At 38.6% G+C, this 19,705-nt stretch overlaps 1 protein-coding gene across 7 annotated transcripts in view; it reads left to right on the top strand.

Annotated features, from left to right (window-relative positions):
- FNIP2 (folliculin interacting protein 2) overlaps nt 1-19,705 on the top strand; it is a 121,114-nt gene that overhangs the window by 25,706 nt on the left and 75,703 nt on the right. For 4 of the 7 annotated variants that reach the window (XM_067551813.1, XM_067551814.1, XM_067551817.1 and 1 more), the window contains exons 1-3: nt 3,941-4,407; nt 13,302-13,428; nt 18,696-18,830. In XM_067551813.1, the coding sequence (XP_067407914.1) occupies nt 4,238-4,407; nt 13,302-13,428; nt 18,696-18,830 (432 nt within the window). In that variant the 5' untranslated portion in view covers nt 3,941-4,237. Of the gene's footprint in view, nt 1-3,940; nt 4,408-13,301; nt 13,429-18,695; nt 18,831-19,705 lie in introns of those variants that run through there. The other 3 variants (XM_067551816.1, XM_067551815.1, XM_067551819.1) reach the window with 1 other exon arrangement.

Below are 19,705 nucleotides of genomic sequence, written 5' to 3'. Positions count from 1 at the left end.
GTGCACAGCTGGTTGAAAAACTATCCTCAAAGAGGATGTTATGCTTATCACATGATATAAATCTCAAATGGTTCACTGTCAAATTGGAAGGAAGTACCCCTAGGGGTAGGCCCTGCAGAGGTCTGTCTTGGGTTCAGTTCTAGTCAATATTCTTATTAATGACTTCGATAATGCAGTAGAGTGTGCACTTATAATAAAGCTTGCGGGTGACCCTAAGCTGGGAGGGGTTGCAGGCACTTTGGAAGACAAGATTAGAATTCAAATAAACCTTGACGAATTGGTCTGAAATCAACAAAATGAAATTCAAGGAAAACAAGTTCAGAGTACTACACTTAGAAGGAAAACTCAAATGTACAAACACAAAAAGGAGAGAAACTGGCTAGTCAGTAGCACTACGGAAAAGGTTCTGGGGGTTCTATTTGACCACAAATTGGATATGAGCCAACCGTGTGATGGAGTTGCAAAAAAGAATATTTGTCTGATGGGTATTAACAGGAGTGCTGTATATAAGACATGAGCAGGAACAATTCCTCCCTACCTAGTATTGGTGTGGCCCCAGCTAGAGTACTGTATCCAATTCTGGGGGCCACACTTTAGGAAAGATGTCAGAAAACTGGAGAGTATCTAGAGGTGAGCAACAAAAATGATAAAAGGCTTAGAAATGCCCTATGGCTAAATGTTATAAAAATGTTTAGTCTTGAGACTAAACTGTGTTTAATTTTGAGAAAAGAAGACTGAAGGGAGGGAGGAATCTTCCAATATATTTCAGTCTTATAAAGTGGATAGTGATCACTTGTTCTCAATGTCCACGAAAGGTAGAACAAGTAATCTTAATCTGCAGCAAGGGAGATTTAGGTTAGAGAAAACTTTCTCACTATAAGATAGTCAAGTATTAGAATATATTTCCAAGAGAAATTGTTGAATCCCGGTCATTGGAGGTTTTCAAGAACAAAGTAGACAAACACTGTCCAGGATGGCCTAGCTATGTTTGGCCCTGCCTCAGTGGGTGGGACTGGACTAGATGACCTCTTGAGGTTCCTTCCAGCCCTTCATTTCTATGATTCTAGCACCAGACACCAATACATTATCTTGATTACAGTAGTTTAATTGAGCATTCTTCTTTGGGCTGGGGAGAAGCTTATAGAACAAGTGGCAGCATCTTTGTTCTGTTCTTCCATTAGTCTTAGCCCATCCTCCTGAAATTATGTTATACTATATATATATATGTGTGTATATATATATTTTTCATTCAGTATTAGTAATATCTTGGAAATGTGAAACTAAAATACTGCTTGTCCAATTAGTCCCTCCTCCCCAGTTTACTAAATATATTCGTGTGTATGTGTTAAGAGGAATGAAAATTAATACTTTGTGCATTAGCATTACTTATATATTGAATAAGCATAATTTAATTAGATGTTACACTCTCAGAGGGTTCACCATATTGCTTCACTGCACAAATGTAAATCCTATACATTCAGTTGTCTTTCAGAGTTGAGTTGAAATGTTTGTTTTACGTGTCAATGTTATACTCTTATGCTTTTGTTGATCAAAATGTGTGTGGGGAGAAGGGTGTATGTCTAGAAAGAACAGTTTTTCTAAGGGTTCTGTTTTGCCTTTGTGTAACTGTAACAAAGTGGTACATTTTTGTCATATTTTTGAGGCCTATGTGTGCCTCAGTTTCCCCCATACTTTACATTGCTGCCCAATGAGGGGAAAGGGATTAAGTTGTCTCTCAGGGCAGACTAAGACATACAGGTGTGTATGTGTCACGTCCCTGTCTGGGTGAAACCAACCCGGATCAGCAAGGGGTCCAGAGAGACTGTGCAAGCTCTAACGACTCCTGGAGCTGCACACTCAGCAAGGAAGCTGATCAGAGACCCTGAGCTTGAGAAACAAAGGACTGAGAGGGGTGAAATGGCAGAGTAAGTGTGGGCTCTGGAAGAGGCTAGGTTCTTTCACTGGGAACTGATTAAGGAGATCAGAGAGTGAGACAGAGCTTGAAAATGGAGTTTGTTACAGCTTGGCTGGTGAATTGCTCTGGGCTGACCAGAATGGACTGTGCTTTAACCTTTATTTCTCCAGGCTAACTTAAGGACTGCCAATGCTGTGTTCCAGTCGACTAATACATCCTACTGTTTTGAAAACACTGTTTTGAGGTCTCACTGAAAATACTGACTGGGGTGCAATAGTCCCTGAGGAGTGTACAAGTATCTACCCGGAGTCTATCTCAGCTGGACTTGTAAAGTAGAGCTCATGGCGTGAAGCAGGAGCCCAGTAGCTCAATCTAGGAGTCAGCAAGGCTGCATGGCCTACCCTGAAGGAAGAGTTAGGCAGACCTCTTGGGGTTCCTCCAAGAGACTGTTCAAAAGCTACAGTATAGCACAGGTCCTGCGGATCCATGACAGTAACTGATAGCATAAGGAAGGTCTAGTCTAAAATAGTATGAAAAGTGCAGTTCTTCATGCTGTATGGAGAACCATTTTTTTTTTTTATCTTCCATGGTGTTGAGTCTTGTCTGTTCCAAATACTACCATGCTGTGAAACTAGATTTTAGCGAAATAGTACTCAGCACTGTTAGTATGTGGCTCAGTCTTGTAGCATAGACTGGATTAAACATAGTAACAGTGGTCCAGAATCATTCTACAGGCTTGAGAGGGGCAGGGTTAGAAGCACAGTTCTCAAGATTTTGGGAAGATTTGAGGAGGACATGATTAACATGTCGTTTGTTCCTTTCAACCATGAACAGGAGCAATTGTGATCTAGTGGACTAAACACTGAGCTGGGAATTGGAGACCCTAAGACATACTATGGACTCTACCATGGACTTGCTGAGTGACCTTGAGTAAATCATTTAATCCATACCTGTGCCTAAATTGTCCCATGTGTAAGACTGGGATAATACTTACCCTATCAAGAGGTTTGAGTTCTAAGGATGAAAAGGGCTTTGTAAATGCCAAACTCCTCTCCCCCCTCCCCCCCCCCCCCCGATAGTACTCTGCATCAAATTTTAGCATAAAATGGTGATCGGGGAGGAGGGGGGACTTGGGGATTTAGGATGAAATCCTTTTTTTTTTTTTTTTGTTTTTGTTTTTTAAGGCCAGAGGAGATTATTATATAGTCTTATTATATATAAAGAGGTTAGTTGAGCTTGTAAGAAAACAAGATATGTTCTCTTAGCCTGCTCCATTGAAGGGATTGAATATCCATTTGTTGTAAAACGGAAGTCTGGTTTTAGTTCTAAACCTGTTTTTCTAAGTGGATGTTAGTCATTTAAAAAAAAGATAGGGATTGTTTTTAGTTGTTCTACAATTTTTAATAGCTCCAATACTTAAAACATCGGCCTTTTATTTTTAAGGGACACATTTTTAAACAAGTGTAAAATTGAAAAGTTACCTCTCTGCATATTCACCAGATCTTAGCTATCCATTGTATTCTGTAAAGAGATTTCCTTTCTGCTGGGTAAAAGCTTTTTTGTTTATTTTTTTAAAGCAATATCAGGCTCTTAGTTGAGCATATACTGTTTACTCTACAGAGTAAAATCATTACTGTGCAAAAATTCTGGGGTGTTTGCTTGTGTTAATCATTATTTACTGATAACTGTAGGGTATTGGTGACAGATTCTTATTTGCATTTGAAGTTTGGTGCTGAGCTATAAGAGGTTGCTAAGAGTTGTCAGATGACACTTGCTCACATGAGAGCCATTAAGAGGGTGTTGTAGCCAGTGTTAGAACAACCTTGCAACTAAGGGCGAGTCAGTGCAAAAGCAACTATGCTCTTTCTTTCAGAGGCCATATGGTTTGGTCTTGTGACCAAATAAATAATTGCCAGCTACATAATTGCATGCCAGGAAACAAAGGTAGTTACAATCAATATTAGCTGCTGTATTTGCTGACAGCTTTGTGTGTCGGGGCTTGGTGGAAAAACTCCAGCAACAGAAGCGGGAGATTACCTTGGATGGGCTTTGAAATTTGAAAGTTCTATGACATGGTGGTTTTATTTGGAATAAATACTACAATACATTGGATGCAATTGTTTCCCTGAATTACTGGTTGACAGAATATGCTATTCTTGTTCTAAAAAGAAACCCAGTATACTGCTACCAAATTTCTTCTCTGAGGAAACATCTATGGTTGCTGGATGCTGAGCCATAGTGAAGCAACTCACTTGAACCCATATCTCTTAAACCAGCGTTTAGTATTTTGAAGCTTTGGGAGAGTGCATCTGAAATAAGAAAATGTGTGGAGGTACCCCAAAGACTGCACACAGCACAGGAGGGCAAACAGACCGAGCAAGAAACAGTAATAATCTCTCTCACACAGAATTGGATAAAAAGGCTAAACAATCTTTGGTGGCAGAACAAAGCACCAGCCCTATAAGCAGTGTCAATACATTGCTGCAAAACAGGTAGGCAAGTTATCTTTTTTGAAAATGTAGTTTCAGAGATAATTAGGTGTTCTAGCTTTCATTCTATTGGAAATGGAACCACATGCATAAACGCCATCCAGTCAACGAATTCAAAAGCTGTTTTTCAATATTCGGAAGTTCTTCCTCGTTAGTTACTGAGACCAAATTTGTGACTAATGCAAATTGTACATACATTCTATGTAGGTTCTAAATAACAATTGTTGAAATAGTTTTGATAATACTGTGTAGTTTCAGCCGCAGGCACAAACTTTCCTTCCCCTCCTAAAACTGTTCCTGATTCTCTTTGCATGCCCTATGTCAGTGGGTCAATCAGTAACATTTTACAGGGGAAGGGGGAAGAAAGTGGTGAAATGTGGGGGACATTTGTTTCAGTTGCTGAACATCTCGAGGAACAAGTCCCAAGGTCCGGTCATAAACTAATTTTGAGTTTGGTTACTGTCCTGCTATAACTTCTTAGTGATGTTTTTATTCAGTGAACATGTGAATGAAAGCTCTGAAGCAGTTCCAATTGTTTTCTTACACTATTGTGCAACAAAATTCTGTTGCTTGACTCCCCACCCCAGGTTTAAAAGTAAAATCTTTTTGAATATAGTTGAAATACTTTAAAAAGACAACAGCCTGTTCAGTATTTGCTGCACTGAAAAATCAGTTTGTACCTTCTCATAATTAACGTTTTAAAGCAAACTGAAATACTTCTCAAATCTAAACAAATGGGTTGCTGTTCAGCTGAAGTACACGCACAGATTTCAAAATATACGTCTGTCTATTATGAAGGTGCACTGAAAGATTTATTTGTTGAGATCAGGATTCTGTTGACCCCTCCAAGAATTGATGATCTGAAAACAGTATGCTGGTTAAAGCCTTCTGATTATCATTTGGAGTGCAGTAAGGAGTGAATTTTTCAATTTTTTTAACTTGTAATCAATTTTTAAATGGTATCTCAAACTGTTTAATATCTTTAGAATCACTTCAGCTATCTCTAAATTTTCTAAAGCAACTGGCAATATACTTCTAATTCACTTTACTATATCTTGAAGGCCAAGATTTTTTTTAATGCACACATGGAAAATGATATAGTAACTAAGTGCTATGTCAAGAAATCAAATCAAGGTTTGTAAAAAGAAAATATAATTTTAATTTTCCTCTACGTAAAAAACTTGGAGGTAAGGTGACCTCATTTCTCTCTTATGTATAGCAGAAGACATTTGATGAATAAGACTAAGGAAGCAGCTTTTCCACTATTTTTGGGAGAGTGAATGATTTTTTTTTACCTAATTCTAACAAGAAACCTAGTGGCAAAACTCTGAACAAGTCATGCATTTCTTAAAAAAAAAAAAAAAAAAAAAATTGTAAACATGTCCTTTATTTTCCTTAGTGAATGACTTGTTATCACAAACAGATTTTGAAGAGTGCTGGTCACACATTAACTATAGAAAAGCTATTTCTCAAATGATATGAACAGAGAATTTTTTCTGTTAAAATTCTTAATATTAGTTCTAGCATCTTCCAGACACTGGAGTGATCTGCTGCACTGTCAGGTTTTAATCTGCCTGAAGTTTACCCTACTGTACTCTTTGCATATCACAGCTCTTCATTTTTTGTTTGGTTCTCTGTCTTAAAGTTAACTCAGTATCAGAACTAGCCATATCGATATTGGGCGGGTATCCAAAAATAATCATAATATTTGGTGGATCTTGTATAATGTCAGTGCAGTTCCTTTTAGCAGTTAGGTAACTGCAAACAGCTGGACAAGCTGTTAATAAAAAGAACAAAACAACAAAAAGTAAATAGCTACTTTGTATTTCCCAGTTGTGCATGCAAAGATTTAGCCACTGTAAGTATCCCTGATTGTATTACACATTGATGTTGAAGAGGAATTGAAAACATACTTCAGAGTTCATTAAGCACCACAGTCTCCAAAGTGTTTTTCTTTTGTAATTGGGTTTGAAATGGAATTGGGTTTTGTGCATTATAAGTAGAAAATGAGGAGTTACCCTTATGCATGTTGTTGGGACTCCGGAAAAAAGTCTAAATTCTCTATTTTGAATATCCTTCTTCTGCAATTTAGAAACAAATGATGCAAAACTGGGAGCGTTTTTTTTTTTTTCTTCCACCAAACTCTTAAACAAAATATCCTCTGATAAAAGTAAGCTTAACTCACCAAAGCAGAAGTTTGCTATAATTTACATGGACTAACCGTACACCGTTCCTGCAATGCTAGATGTTGTTGTGCTTGGGGGAGGGAATTATTTTACAGGAAGATGATCACACCTAAAAGGTTTTCTTAACAAGGGTGAAATTAATAATGTTTATGTTTAATGTATATCAAATGTAGTTAAACACAAAGCTGTGTGGGAAACTCCAAGGCATGTTAAGTGTAGTAAATGATTGAATAGTCAGACTCCATGATACTGGAGCTGTGCATTGTGTGAAACAGCCTAGACAATACAGCTATCAGCTTAGGTCAAGGGGGGAGGAATGCTAGTCATATGAGAATCTTGTGTCTTGATGGATTCCCCAAGGAGATGACTCTACTGAGTGTGTGTCCATGTGTTATTTTCCATGGTGTATTTGAATGACATTTGGTCTCATTATAATTATGGATGGATCACTTCTGTAGTGTGAAACTGGATCGTTTAAGAAATGTTCCCCTTTCTCCCTTCCCCGGTGTAAGTCTGAATATTAAAATGTGGTCTGTCAAAATATAGCACCACAAAATAGACCTGTGAAAGGCATTCTCTGAAGTTCCCTGTTTCAGTCTGGCGTATTTGTAAGTACTGTAGTGCAGTCCTGTCTCATGCAAGATTTGAGATCTGCTTGACAGAAGCTTAGGTAACATCTTAATGTGGCTAATGTCTGGAGTTAAAAATTGTCTGTTTGAATTGATTCTAATTGCTTTTAGTGTGTGGTGTAGCTGGGATGGGAAAACTGGACAGAGTGCTTGAGCAGACTGATAACGGAGTATAGAGCTGAAATCCAGCCCAGTTCATTCCTGGGCAAAAGCTGTTGCCTTGCCACCTGAATGTGGGTCTTTGGCCCATGTAAAATATATTGGTGATCACCTTTTTTGCAGCTGAATGGAGATAACATGATGCACCACAAATAGCTTGTGATTTTTAACCTTGGCAATGAATTAAAGCAGTGGTTCCCAACCCGTGGCCCACAGGGTCTTTCCAAGTGGCCCACCGCTCTCCTCACACTGGCTACAGAAAGGAGTCACTGCCTAACGACCCAGGTGGAGTACATTGCCACAGAGCTACAAGACCGGTGCAGGCTCCTTGCTGCAGCCAAGAGGACGGGAGATCAGCGTTCCTCTCCCCGTGGCTGTAGCAGGGAGCACAGAAAAGCACTCTGCCTGGGTCTCTAGGTGCTGGGAACCCTGTTGGAGCCAGAGAGAGGGGGAGCACTGATCTTCCATCCTCCTAACTGCAGAAGGGAGTCATTGCCTAGGGACCCAGGTGGAGTGCACAGGGCTACAGACAGGATCTGTGTGGTTTACCTGCTGCAGCCAGGGGGACGGGAGATCAGCAAGGAGGAAGTCTCCTCACTGAACTCCTTCTGTATGGCTGCAGTGGGGGTGGGGGACTGCTGGAGGAGCATCCAGGGCCCACCATGCTTTTGAGATGGGGCAGGCGTCTAAAAATCAGTGCCTTCCTGTTTGGCCTGCACTTAGCAGGTCACTTACTATAACTTAGCTGTCAGGCCATGTGTTTCAGTGTGTAGTGACAAGTCACTCATCTACACCAGTGCTTTGTCTGAGTGTGTGACATACTGTGAGTAATTTGTAGGTGTAAAATAGTGAATATAAAAATGAGCACAGTAGCATCAAAATGTTTACTTTAAATATGTAGTGATTTGTAGTCCTTAATGGTGTATACATCAATGCATTTTTTATGAGTTGATAGACTTGTGGCCCTTCAGGGTTGTAAAAAGGATATTTGTGGCCCTTGAGTCAAAAAGCTTGGGAGCCACTGAGTGAAAAGATTGGATTTGTTCAGTCTAAGCCTAGAGATGGGTCTGTAAGGTTAGGCTTAAGGCAGGTAGCGGCAGTATGGGGAAGTCTGCACTGCTCTTGGCCCAGCTATCCCTGTTCTGTGGGTAAATAAAGCAGCCAACTTGGCACCTCTCAGGAGCTTTACATTTAATTTAAAATAAAATATGTATAGGTTCCTTTTTGTTTGTTTAAAGGCATGTGGGTCATCCTTTCAGCAAATTAGCACTTCGATTTCTGAGAGAATGTGGACAGGAATAAGGAGGCAAGGTATAAATGAACAGGGATGGAATTGGAAAAAGAGATCAAATTCATGAAGTAAATTGAGGCAAATCCATGGGCTGCTTTGATTTCCTCCTTGGTTCACTTTTAAACTATATCCTATGATGAATCTCAATAGGCAGTGGGTGAGAAACTAGTGTTGAAGTCTGGAGTGCAGGAGGTGGCATATTTGCAGTTTTTAGCACACATGAGATGTGTAGGATGTGGGTAACCGTGAACAGAGCCTAATTTGATTTGATCGCACATAGGGTAACTCCCCTAATGATAACACTATAACTAACATTCAAAGTGCAGACTTAAAAACACAGCTTGGTACTTGTCTAGAACCTCTTCAAAGCACTGTGTATACATAAACTCTTTAAAAGTGAGGAAAATGGTTAATGGCAAAACAGCCTTCAGCATCATTCTGTGGTCTATCTTAGACATGCATATGATACCCATTGTCTTAGTATCAGAGCATATTGCAATCTAAGAAAGTTCTGTTAGAGGAGTAGATGGCTTATTTTTACTGCAGGCACCCCCAAAGAACATTAAAACGGAAGATCAAAATCTGTGAGTTGATTAGGACTAAATAAGCATCCATTTCAAACCTGGAAATCCTCGCCTAAGCAATACCAGTGGATTGGAACACAAAGTATACTTAGCAAAAAATATAAGAAATAATCCAAAGAATCAAGATAAAACATGAAGAGCAAGTTAAAGTATGTTAGAAACAAAATGCCTGTGAGACTCCGACCTGTTCATGGGAGAGGGCAATTAAGCCTGGTCTTCCATGGTGCTATGTGTATCCTTCTTTCCTTTTAAAATCAGTAGGAGTTGAGGGTGTTCAGCTCTTCACAGTATTGGACCCTCTAACAGAGGATGAGTTAAAGCGGCAAAGAAATTGTCTGACCTTCTTGTTTTCTAGTGATTTGTTTATTTGTGGGATCTATTTTTTTTCTTCTCTGTAGAATGTAGTCAGGAAAATTCCTATTCAGAGGCACTCTGTGTAGGAAATCAATGTGGCCTTGGCAATCTGTTATGCAACATGATAAACTAAAATTACTATTAATAACAGCTGTACTCTTGTCCCTTAGATGTGTTTCATCCACGTCAGAGCTGAGGCACATCACCTCAGCACATTATCTGGTATGGAGAGGCTTGTGCTCTTGCTACCTATAGATGCTCTGTGGATAGAAAACTTCAGTGCAAATCTATCATTCAAGCTTCTTACAGGACTCTAAAATCCATGTACGCTCTTAAAGTGTAAAGTGGAAACTATTATGTGTAACCTACAAAAGAGCACCAAACCTCCACGCTCTAAAGCTTAGGGTGACTACCTGAGAGATTAGGAAGGAATGTCTCTCTCTCTTTTTTTTTTCCTCCCCACCTTCATCCCCATCAGATGCAGCAATGGTTGTTTATGCCCGGTTGCAGTATTCAACAATTTGGGAAAAGAAGTGAAGAAAACTACTTCTAGTTGAAATTGCAGCGAGAGACTTTTCAGATGAAAACAATGCTATTTATTTTTTGAAACATGGTGTTTTAAATACAAAATTAAGATTGTAAACAACTGTTCACTTACAACACTATTGATGTTTGGTTAACTTTCAGATTTTTCATTAGATTAAGAAACAAGAGTGCTATAATTCATGAAACATTAATATCAGAATAATTCCAGCATCAACCTTAACTCTCCCCCATTATCTTTTCTGTCCTCCTTATTAGTGGGAGAATCCCAGCCCTTGCTGAATGAATAAAACGAAATCTTCCCTGCCTGAATATATAAATGTAAAATGAGGAATATTGCAGCATGAGAGAGCCTGCACCCATTCTTCCAACCTTCCTCAGGTATTTGAAGATCCAGGCCAATTTTGCAAGGATATGTGAAAGTAGTGGAGGTTACGGGGTCTGAAGTTAGAGTAGGATATGGGAAATATGATCTCATGCTGGCCTTCATGAGGTCGTTATGAACTGGATACCTTGTTTACCCTTAGTGACTGGAGGACTGTTGACGTGTAGAAGTGGTTTCTGATTCAAACTACAAAAAAGGGGTGGGAAAGGTGGTTGTCAAATCTCCAGTCTCTGATTCATGAGTAGGTGGGCTTGAATTTAACAGGCTATGCAGAGTTATGTCGTGAATGATAGATGTTCTGGCCAATAACCAAAAGTTAGATTCAGGATGGTTACCTGAATCAATGGAGTATAACCAATGTTCGTATTGAAGTAAATGAATGGTAGAAGATTTGGATTTCAATAGTCTTTCTTTTCTGTGGCTGATTTCCTAACTTTCAAAAAAGTAAAAGTCAGGGCAACAACAAATGTTAATGGAGATTTGTTTACATCTTTAACTCAATATTAGTTTCTTGTCAGAGAACTTCTGTAATTCATAATTAGCTTTTATATTATGATTTATTAATGACAATAATGTGCATAGTGCTCGACAGACAAGAAGAAGAGCTGAGTCAAAACTACATAAATAATGTAACAAGAAATTACAGGGAAGCATGGGAAAAGGGAAGGAGGAGAAGCAGTCAATTAAGGTGAAGGGGAAAAGTGCTCTGAGGAGAGCATTCTTTGCAAAGAAATGTGATCTTTTTTATTTTTTACTCTTTAGTTAGGAAGTTATAGCAGTTGTACAAATTCTTGCCATCTACATATAAAAAATGAAAGATTGATCATTACAGCAGTGAGCTTCTATTTTAAAGAGATGTTGTATAGCAATAGTCTCAGATCTATTTAACAGGGTGTTACCATATTAGAGTGATCATCATTACCACATCCATGACATGTTGTTTCTAATGATTTTATTAAATTAAGTGAAGTCTCTAATTTAACATATTTAACCAACCAGGCATGTCTCTTATTACTTAATTTTATTCACACTTGCATTGGGCTTCTGGTAGAACGGCAGATTTTTTGTATAAAGTCCAAATATCATAGATCAGTGTAAGTAGGTGTCATATTTGTAATCTTAAATTTTTCACTTACAAGGCTTGAGCATTGAAAAAAGCATTAAATAGCAGTAAGTCTCCGTTATTAGTCATTCTATAATCAGTAGGCCTGTATCAGTGTTTTCTTAACGTAAGAGAGAGAATCTAGGCTGAGGCCACAGAGTTAGCCAAACCTCTAGAGATCAAGGAGGTTGCAATCTAGCTTACAGATTCAAGGCCAAGCAAGCTTTTAAGCATTATTGAGACTTGTTAGTTATCCATAGGTTTCATTATAGCTGTCATCTTGCCAGAACAAAGAGTTCTTGTCTTGGTGTCAGTGTAAGTTACCAGTCATATGCATTCCTTTACCCTACTACACAGTGATCGCGGTGTCTGATTGTAAGTATAAGTATGTATAATCTCCAAATGAGTGTCTCACTCTTGACAAAAATCAGTTGCTGATGCTAGGTTCAGGTAATTTTTATGGACTATTACGAATGTACATTTAAATTGCTAGTTTACATTCTGGCATTAGTGAAAACACTATTGTGTTTGGTGTAACTTGTCCACTTAGTTCCTAGATCTGCCTCTGAAATTTTATTAGTTCTTGTGAATTTTTAAAATGAGGACCTTAATATGTTAATATAAGGAATAGAAGGAAGAGGGATTTTTTGTTTTTGTGTGTAAAAAACTATGCAAAAACCTTGTGTCCTTTACTGCGGTACCTACGTTTTAAATAGACAAATATTTAGTTCCACTGCACTTTGGACAAAAATAGTTTGACTGTGTCACATGCTTATTTGAGATAAAAAGTTTAGATTTCAGTAAACAATCAATTGAGGGCCTCCACATTTCTGATGGCAAAGCTCCAAATTTAAGGATCACGCACTGTGGAAAAATCTGCTGAACCCAACCATGTCGTCTTAAAGTATGCACGTTTTGGTGCTGTCTTTAAAAAGAGTGGACCTGGAAAGGGTCTATCTTAAAATATCTAGTTTTACCTTCCAGTGTGACCAGAGCACTACCACTGTTATCTTTTTTAATTACAAAACCATAGCTGCTTTTATTCACACTTTCCCTCCCTCCCACCCCCCATGCAGTTGTTAACTACTTGATTTGTGGCCTTCTGGGGTGTCTTGTACTCTCTCCAAAGGGAGTTTAAAGGTCTAGTGTACATGTGGTGGCTTTCTGGGTTTTCAGGAACCCTGTTCCCATACTTTATTCATGTTTTTATTGTGTTAATTTCCTTTCTGTTAATTTCCTATGCTGGTGGCATGGTTTTCAGGTCTCAGCTTTTTAAAAAATATTACAGGAAACATTTACTGCCTTGGAAGGACTTCCCACTTTTTAGAGTTCTCCTTTAGTATATGAGGATAACTCAGATCTGATAATACCTCTTTATTGACTGCTGTGCTATTTATGTATTTTAAAAATGCTTGCAGGGAAATAATTGCACTGTCTCCCTACATGTACTTGGTTATAATAACATGGCTTTTCCATTATCAGAACATGGGTGCTCACTCAGCGTTTCCAAGGAATCTTCTTCAGATGCTGTTGAAATTTCAATTTGGTTCCTGCCACCATTGTCCAAAAGACCCACCTGATGGCACACGTTTCCTCTGCTTATTCATGTCCATTAGCTCTCCAGTGAGAAAATATAATTTCTGACTTGTATTTGCCATCCGCAGCTGGTCCTGTTCAGAGTTTGACTTGAATGAAATCCGCCTGATAGTTTACCAGGATTGTGAGAGAAGAGGCAGACAGGTCTTGTTTGATTCCAAAGCAGTCCGCAAAGTTGACGAGGCAGCAACTCAGGTATGAAACACTAATATACTTCTGTCCTTCGATTCTTCTTGTTTTCTGGCCCCAAATGGAAATAATTTTAAAAAGACAATGCTCATTTCTGCATCTTATTTTGGAAGTTTTTGCTGCCCTTTGCATACCCATTTGTTGTGGGTATGAAGTTTTTTGAAATCTGACGAACACACCTGTTACAGCTACACCCCAGAGGCCTAATGTAACCTGTCCCAGCTTACTGCCTGGTATTTATCTTTTTTTTTTTTAATTTGGTAACTGATATTGTTATGCACGGTATTTTATCTCGGTGGCGGGAATGGAGCAAACGGACAAAATGGGTTGAAAATTTAGCTTATTTATTGAGAGAAGTAACGAGACAGACAAGACTGGAAGTCCTCTGCCATAATGAAACAGAAGTTCCAGCACAAGTCTTAATACACGGTGTAAAATGCAGGCACAATCAACCATAAAGATAAAAAGTAACAACTTACAGGTTAACATCGGCTGAGCAACAGCAGCAGCAACAACAATTAGTAAACAGTGAGATGAACCACACAGCAAGGAAGAAATCCGCCAAGAGGATACCTACAGCACTATACTCCTGGGGGCCCATCGATCTAGGAGGGGTAGACTTATCTAAGCAGGTGAAGGGGCGCTTACCAATACAAGAACGAGGAGACCCATACTTCGTTCTGATAAGCGGGTGGCGACCGGGGAACCGTCCTGGCCGCGGCATCCGCTAGCGCTTCCACGGATTCACGGAGAGTCTCACTAGGGGAGGCTCCCAGGGGTCTGATATACCCTCTTTTCCTCTTCACCTTACAAAAAGCTTTACCCAGCAATACATGACGTATATCTCAATCCCCTTAGGGATTGGGTCTTAACATTTAGCTACTATTAGTCTATTGGTAGTTAGTTAGGGACCTTTGGGAATGAGGTGACGTTAGTTGTTTACTTCAAAAAGAGCTTAATTTATAGCATTACTTCTGCTTAATTCATTGCTAAAACAGGAATTATTTTGCTTATCAAGCATCAACAGGTGTATGTTTTCATCTCGGGCTTCTCCAGGCCCCATGGCACTTCCTCATTCAGCCCAAGGTCTGTCAGAGGGCAGTGTCTGGGTTCTGCTTCTGAGAGGCCTAACTCTTGCTATACTTGCTGCAAAAGCTTAGCAATGCTTTCAGGGCCTTGCTCTTGTCAAGCTATACTGATTTCGCGTCACAAAGTCTTGCGCACCCTAACAGATATAAAACAGTATAGGCCCTGCTCATAGACCTTTTGAAGTGACTTGATCCTTTTTTTAATGTATATTTTTCTGACATCAACTTTTGTATATGTTGAATCTGATCATTTTTCATTTTGTAGGCCCGGTCGTCACACACAAGTTGCACAGAGATGTCTGCTTATTTCAGTGTGAGCTGGCAAATGTTCAGATGCACTTGTCTCCCTTTGGATCTCTTTAGTTAAAGCAACAAAGTTACTGTTTTGTTTTTTGTTTGTTGGTTTGTTTTTTAATTGGCACAACTCTATTTTTGTTACTCTTTGTAAAGGAGAGTATGTGTATGTAACTGAGACAATAACAGACAATACATAATTTTTAATGCTGTGACAAAAACCAACAAAGGAAGGAAATGTACAATTAAGGTATGGCTCGATCCATCAGTATCTTGGTCCACAAGTCTACACTTGAACAGTATTCTAATATGTCCAGCTGATATTAAGAAGACAAGAGTGATACAGTATATCTTCCTTGTTAGTTGCATTTTTCTTCTATTTAGTTATAGTTCTGAGAGGTCTACAGTATAATAAACTAACATCAGTATAACTACGTCACTCAGGAGTCTGAAAAACCCACATCTCTGAGCAACACATTTATAATGACCTAACCCCCAGTGTAGACAGCGCTATGTTAATCAGGGGGCGTCTCACAGAGATAGATTAACTCCGCTGATGGGAGAAGCTGCAGCATTTTAAGCATAGACCTGCCCTGTAACTCCATTTTGCATTAAAATAGTTTTTTATTAGGTGGATCTCAAATTACAGCTAATACTGTTGACTGGAATGTGTTGACTGGTACAGTCAATGTGGAATTACTAGCTGTAATGTACATTTAAATAGCAGTGTTTTGTGGAAACGGCTCTCATGAAAAAGTTTAAACACAGCCATCTGAAACTATTTAAATTAAGCTGCATGAGTATCACATGTTGGCTTAACCTACATTAGTAAGGCACACATGATGATCATGACTGATCATCTACTTATGAGAGTAAATAGGTCAGAGTGGCCTATATTAATCCCTTTTTTTCCAGTCATGAGCCCCCAATACCAAGGTCAGTACTGTATATCCAAGCAGTTGATACACAAAGTTGCATTAGCTTTAGAAAAATGGGGAGGTGTCTTTACAGTTATATAAAAATGTGTTGCTCCTCAATGGAGAGACATAAACATTTAAAACAAAAAGGTTAATCTATAAAGTATAACTCTCCATTTAAAATATTGCCCTTTCTTAGAGAGAGATTTTCCATTGTGTTTTCAAAACATCCTTTAACAAATAGAATATACACCTCCTTTTCATATCAGATACTGGAATAGCTGCTTAAAGCTAAATATTCAGAACTGCAAATCAGATATGAAGTATGGCTTTGAAATGCTCTAGCTAACAGTTGGTGTGCCGGCATTTTCCAGGCGAGGGCCCAAACCTACAGCTATTTGTCTATGACAGACTTCCTTTTGACTTCAGTTTGGAACAGGATCAAGCCCTGAATAAGCAAAGGATTAGGGAGCTTTTCCCCTTCACATAAATAAATAGGATAGATTTAAGGCAGTTTTGCCTTTAAATCTGCTTATCTGGGAAACTAGGCAGATTATCGTCTATTTAACAAGGGTATTGAAATGTATGGTTAATCATGCTGTAGTATGTTTTAATGTGTTCTGCTCTAGCTATTCCTGTGGGTGGCATAGAGCGGAACACTTTGATATTAAGGCTGTTTTTGTCAATACCGTGTGTCAAGCACATGACTATTAACATTTGTGCATTTATAACCACCTAATGACAGTCACATTGGGGATTAGATAAGCAGCAGTTACATAAATGCAGTGCCAAGCAAAAGCTGCACAAAAGGAATGCAAATATGTGGTAAAATATGAAAGACCAGTCAGCCCCATGTAGAAAAAACAACAAAATCCTCTCCCTGTGTCTGGTTAGTTTCATAATAAATAGTAAAAGTCTGCTTGTGCCACTGCTGTCGTCCAACCCATTTCTATTCTCTAGAATTATGGGTTGTCTCTGCCACCTCCCTCCTCATCCCACCCAAGATCATGTCTTAAGTTCTCATTTATAACTCTACCAAAATATTGCTGCAGTTTAATATTCAAGATGTTAGCCTGGGAAAAATGCATCCTTTTAAAAAGACGAGTGCAGTATTTGGCCTCTAATTTTAGGTGTATTTTATTATCCCTTCTATAAAACTCATCTTTGCCATGATCAGAAGTGCAAAATGTTTGACGTTGGCCAGGTAATGGATGTGCTGCTTATTACACCAAACAGTGTCTGTTATCTTTGTTGTCTCCTTTTTATTTATTTATTTTTCTCCACACTCTTGTCTCGTGGCATCTGCTAAAGCCGTGTCCACATTAAGGAAATCCATTTATAACTGTTTCAGTGCAAACTCCTGATGTATCAGTGTAAAGCAAAGTTTACATAGATGCAACTGAATCCATTAAACCCTGCTTTGCCCCAGTGAAGCATGTGTGCATTGATGTGGTTACACCCTTGTGCATTTCTTTAATTACGCTGTGCCAGATATTGTCAATTCATTGTCATTTGTGTACAGTAGCGAGTACAATGAGGTCCTGATTGAGACCTCTTGTCATTATTGCAATGCCAATAGTTTGTTAAGAGAGTGAAAAAATTTCAAAGGGTATGTCTACACTTGGAGCTGGGGGGTGTGAGTCTCAACTTGTATAAACATAGCCACTCTATCTGTCATTGAACTAGACCTCTAAAAATAGTTGTGTAGTTGAGTTGCAACACAGGTAGCAGCAAACAGCATAGGCTAGCTGCCCTGAGCACAAACCTGCCTGAACCCCCTGGGTATATACTCAGCGTGGCTAGTCCATGCTGCTGCCCATGCTACCCCAGCTACACTACTATTTTTAGCATGCTAGCTTGATGAGAGCTAGCGTGGGTATTTCTACCAGAACATGGTATTTCAGACCCCCAGCTCCAAACATTGACTGGGCCAATCATATGCTTTGCCAGCATATATACTAGGTAAACTAACCCTTTTGATGGATAGCTAAAAGGGTTGTATGTGTCTGGGTTTTTTTTTGTTTTTTTTTAAACAAAAATTATTGTTTTTAAATTGGCAACTCTGCATGCAAGATAACTTGATTTTTAATTTTATTCAAAAAACTAAATCTTCTTTCCCTAGTAACATTGTGGTAAATGTTATCCATGTAAACAGCATACAGTTGTTAAGAGTCTTTCTGGAGTAAAAACTGCCTAGTAGAGTGAGTCAAATAATATAAAGAGTGATTTAATTGTGAACTTGGGGAGTAAGCCATGCAGTTATCGACAGGTGAATATTACACACTAAGTATTCAGACAGCCAGTGGTTTATTATAAACTTCTTCACAAATGATTATTCATCCTAATATTCCTGCCAAATTATTTGCGATTTGTGTTTTGCTGGCTATTCTTTTATTAAAGAAATCTGCTGCTAATTTGTGATGCCGAAACAACACCATGCAATTTAAGAGACCGACTGCACACTATGCATAGAAAGCAGTCTGTAAGATGAGATGTATTTGCATAAATGTAAGCCAATTGTGTTACAGATTGCAGCTCACTCCTGATTTCTATGAAATGTATGCTAACAGAAAAAAAGATGCATTTGCTCTAGATAGAATTGTGGCAAATTACTTTGACCAAAATCATGATGGCTAAAGAAGCAGAGTATCAGTTTATATACCGTGTGTGCACCATGTATTTCTATAACAAAGAACTTAATTCATTTATAGATTAAGTTCAAGAATAAACCTACGCTTCCGTTCTCCTTGAGCATCACTTTCCTTTTTTCTCTTGAAAAGCCAAAGTTACTAACATGACTTGGATTGATTTTTTTTTTTTTTTTTTTTAAACCAACAAAATAAAACTTTTCAATTTTTTCTTTTGCTCCAGTGTGTTCTTAACAACAATCTGTTGAGATCACGAGGGTGCAGCTAGAAACAGAAATCTTCATGTTTGTTAAACTTACTTTCATCATCAATCTTGTCTGACACAGAGAACAGTAGAGGATGCTCTGGGAAAGGCTTCTGCCAAGTGCTGCCAAACAAGCAATGGGACCAATAGTATTTCTTCCCATGGTCCATCAGCAATCTGTACACAGCATGACAAGGACCAGCTTCCAAAGTACCAGGTAACGTTAACACATCTATTCAAATCTGTATATGGATTTTCACTGAATGACTAAAGATACTAACGTTGTATAAATTAACAAATGTCTGTTTAAATGTTTAAGTGGAATTTATACTATATCAAATATGGAACTGATGCTGGGGATCTTAATTGCATTTCTTTCCTTCCATGTGTTGTGAGGAGAGGTGTTTTTATTTTATTTTTAAAGTGCTATGTAAATTTTAGCAGTTCCTTAGCTTTCAGTGTTTAGTTTTTAAAATTTCACAGTTCTTTGGTTTTTCTGAACTTTTACATAAAATAGTTACAATCTAAGCAACAACTTAGAAGTTTCAAAAATGTGCTCTATGACTGCACATTCTTGATCTAGAAAGATATAATGTATTTGTCTCTGTCCTCCATGACTAATGCCATATAAAAAGTTAGGCCCTTATCCTCCACTCAGTTACATATGTGCTGAACTTCCCATGTTGAGGAAATTAATTACACAAAATACTGTCAAATATACAAAAAGAATTAGGACTTGTCTAAACAGACAAGTTTTATCTGTCTGACCAAAATCTTTTAAAATTACTTTAGTTGGTACAAGTTATTGTGTGTGAATGAGGGCCTATTCCTCAATCTTTCAGTTCTAGTAATTTTAGCCCTGGTCTACACTTACCTGGCGATTCGGTGGCAGTCGACGGGAGTTACACAAGCTACACAGAGTAGCTTGCGTAACTCCTGTCGACTGCCATGCTTCCCTTCTGCGCGGTGTCTTCACTGCACTGCGCCACTTGAGGGGGTGGTTTACCAGCGTGGACTTCTGGATCAACTGAGCAGGTCTTCACTGACTGCTCAATCAATCCAGATAGGTCGATCTGATGGTGGCAACTTTGT

The sequence above is a fragment of the Emydura macquarii genome, unplaced genomic scaffold, assembly GCF_026122565.2.
Source record: "Emydura macquarii macquarii isolate MOO-44397 ecotype Brisbane River unplaced genomic scaffold, CSIRO-AGI_Emac_v2 contig_1363, whole genome shotgun sequence".
In the NCBI taxonomy this organism is placed as follows: Eukaryota; Metazoa; Chordata; order Testudines; family Chelidae; genus Emydura; species Emydura macquarii.
The sequence above is the reverse complement of the archived record's forward strand: the minus strand, read 5'-3'. Positions and strand labels throughout refer to the sequence as shown.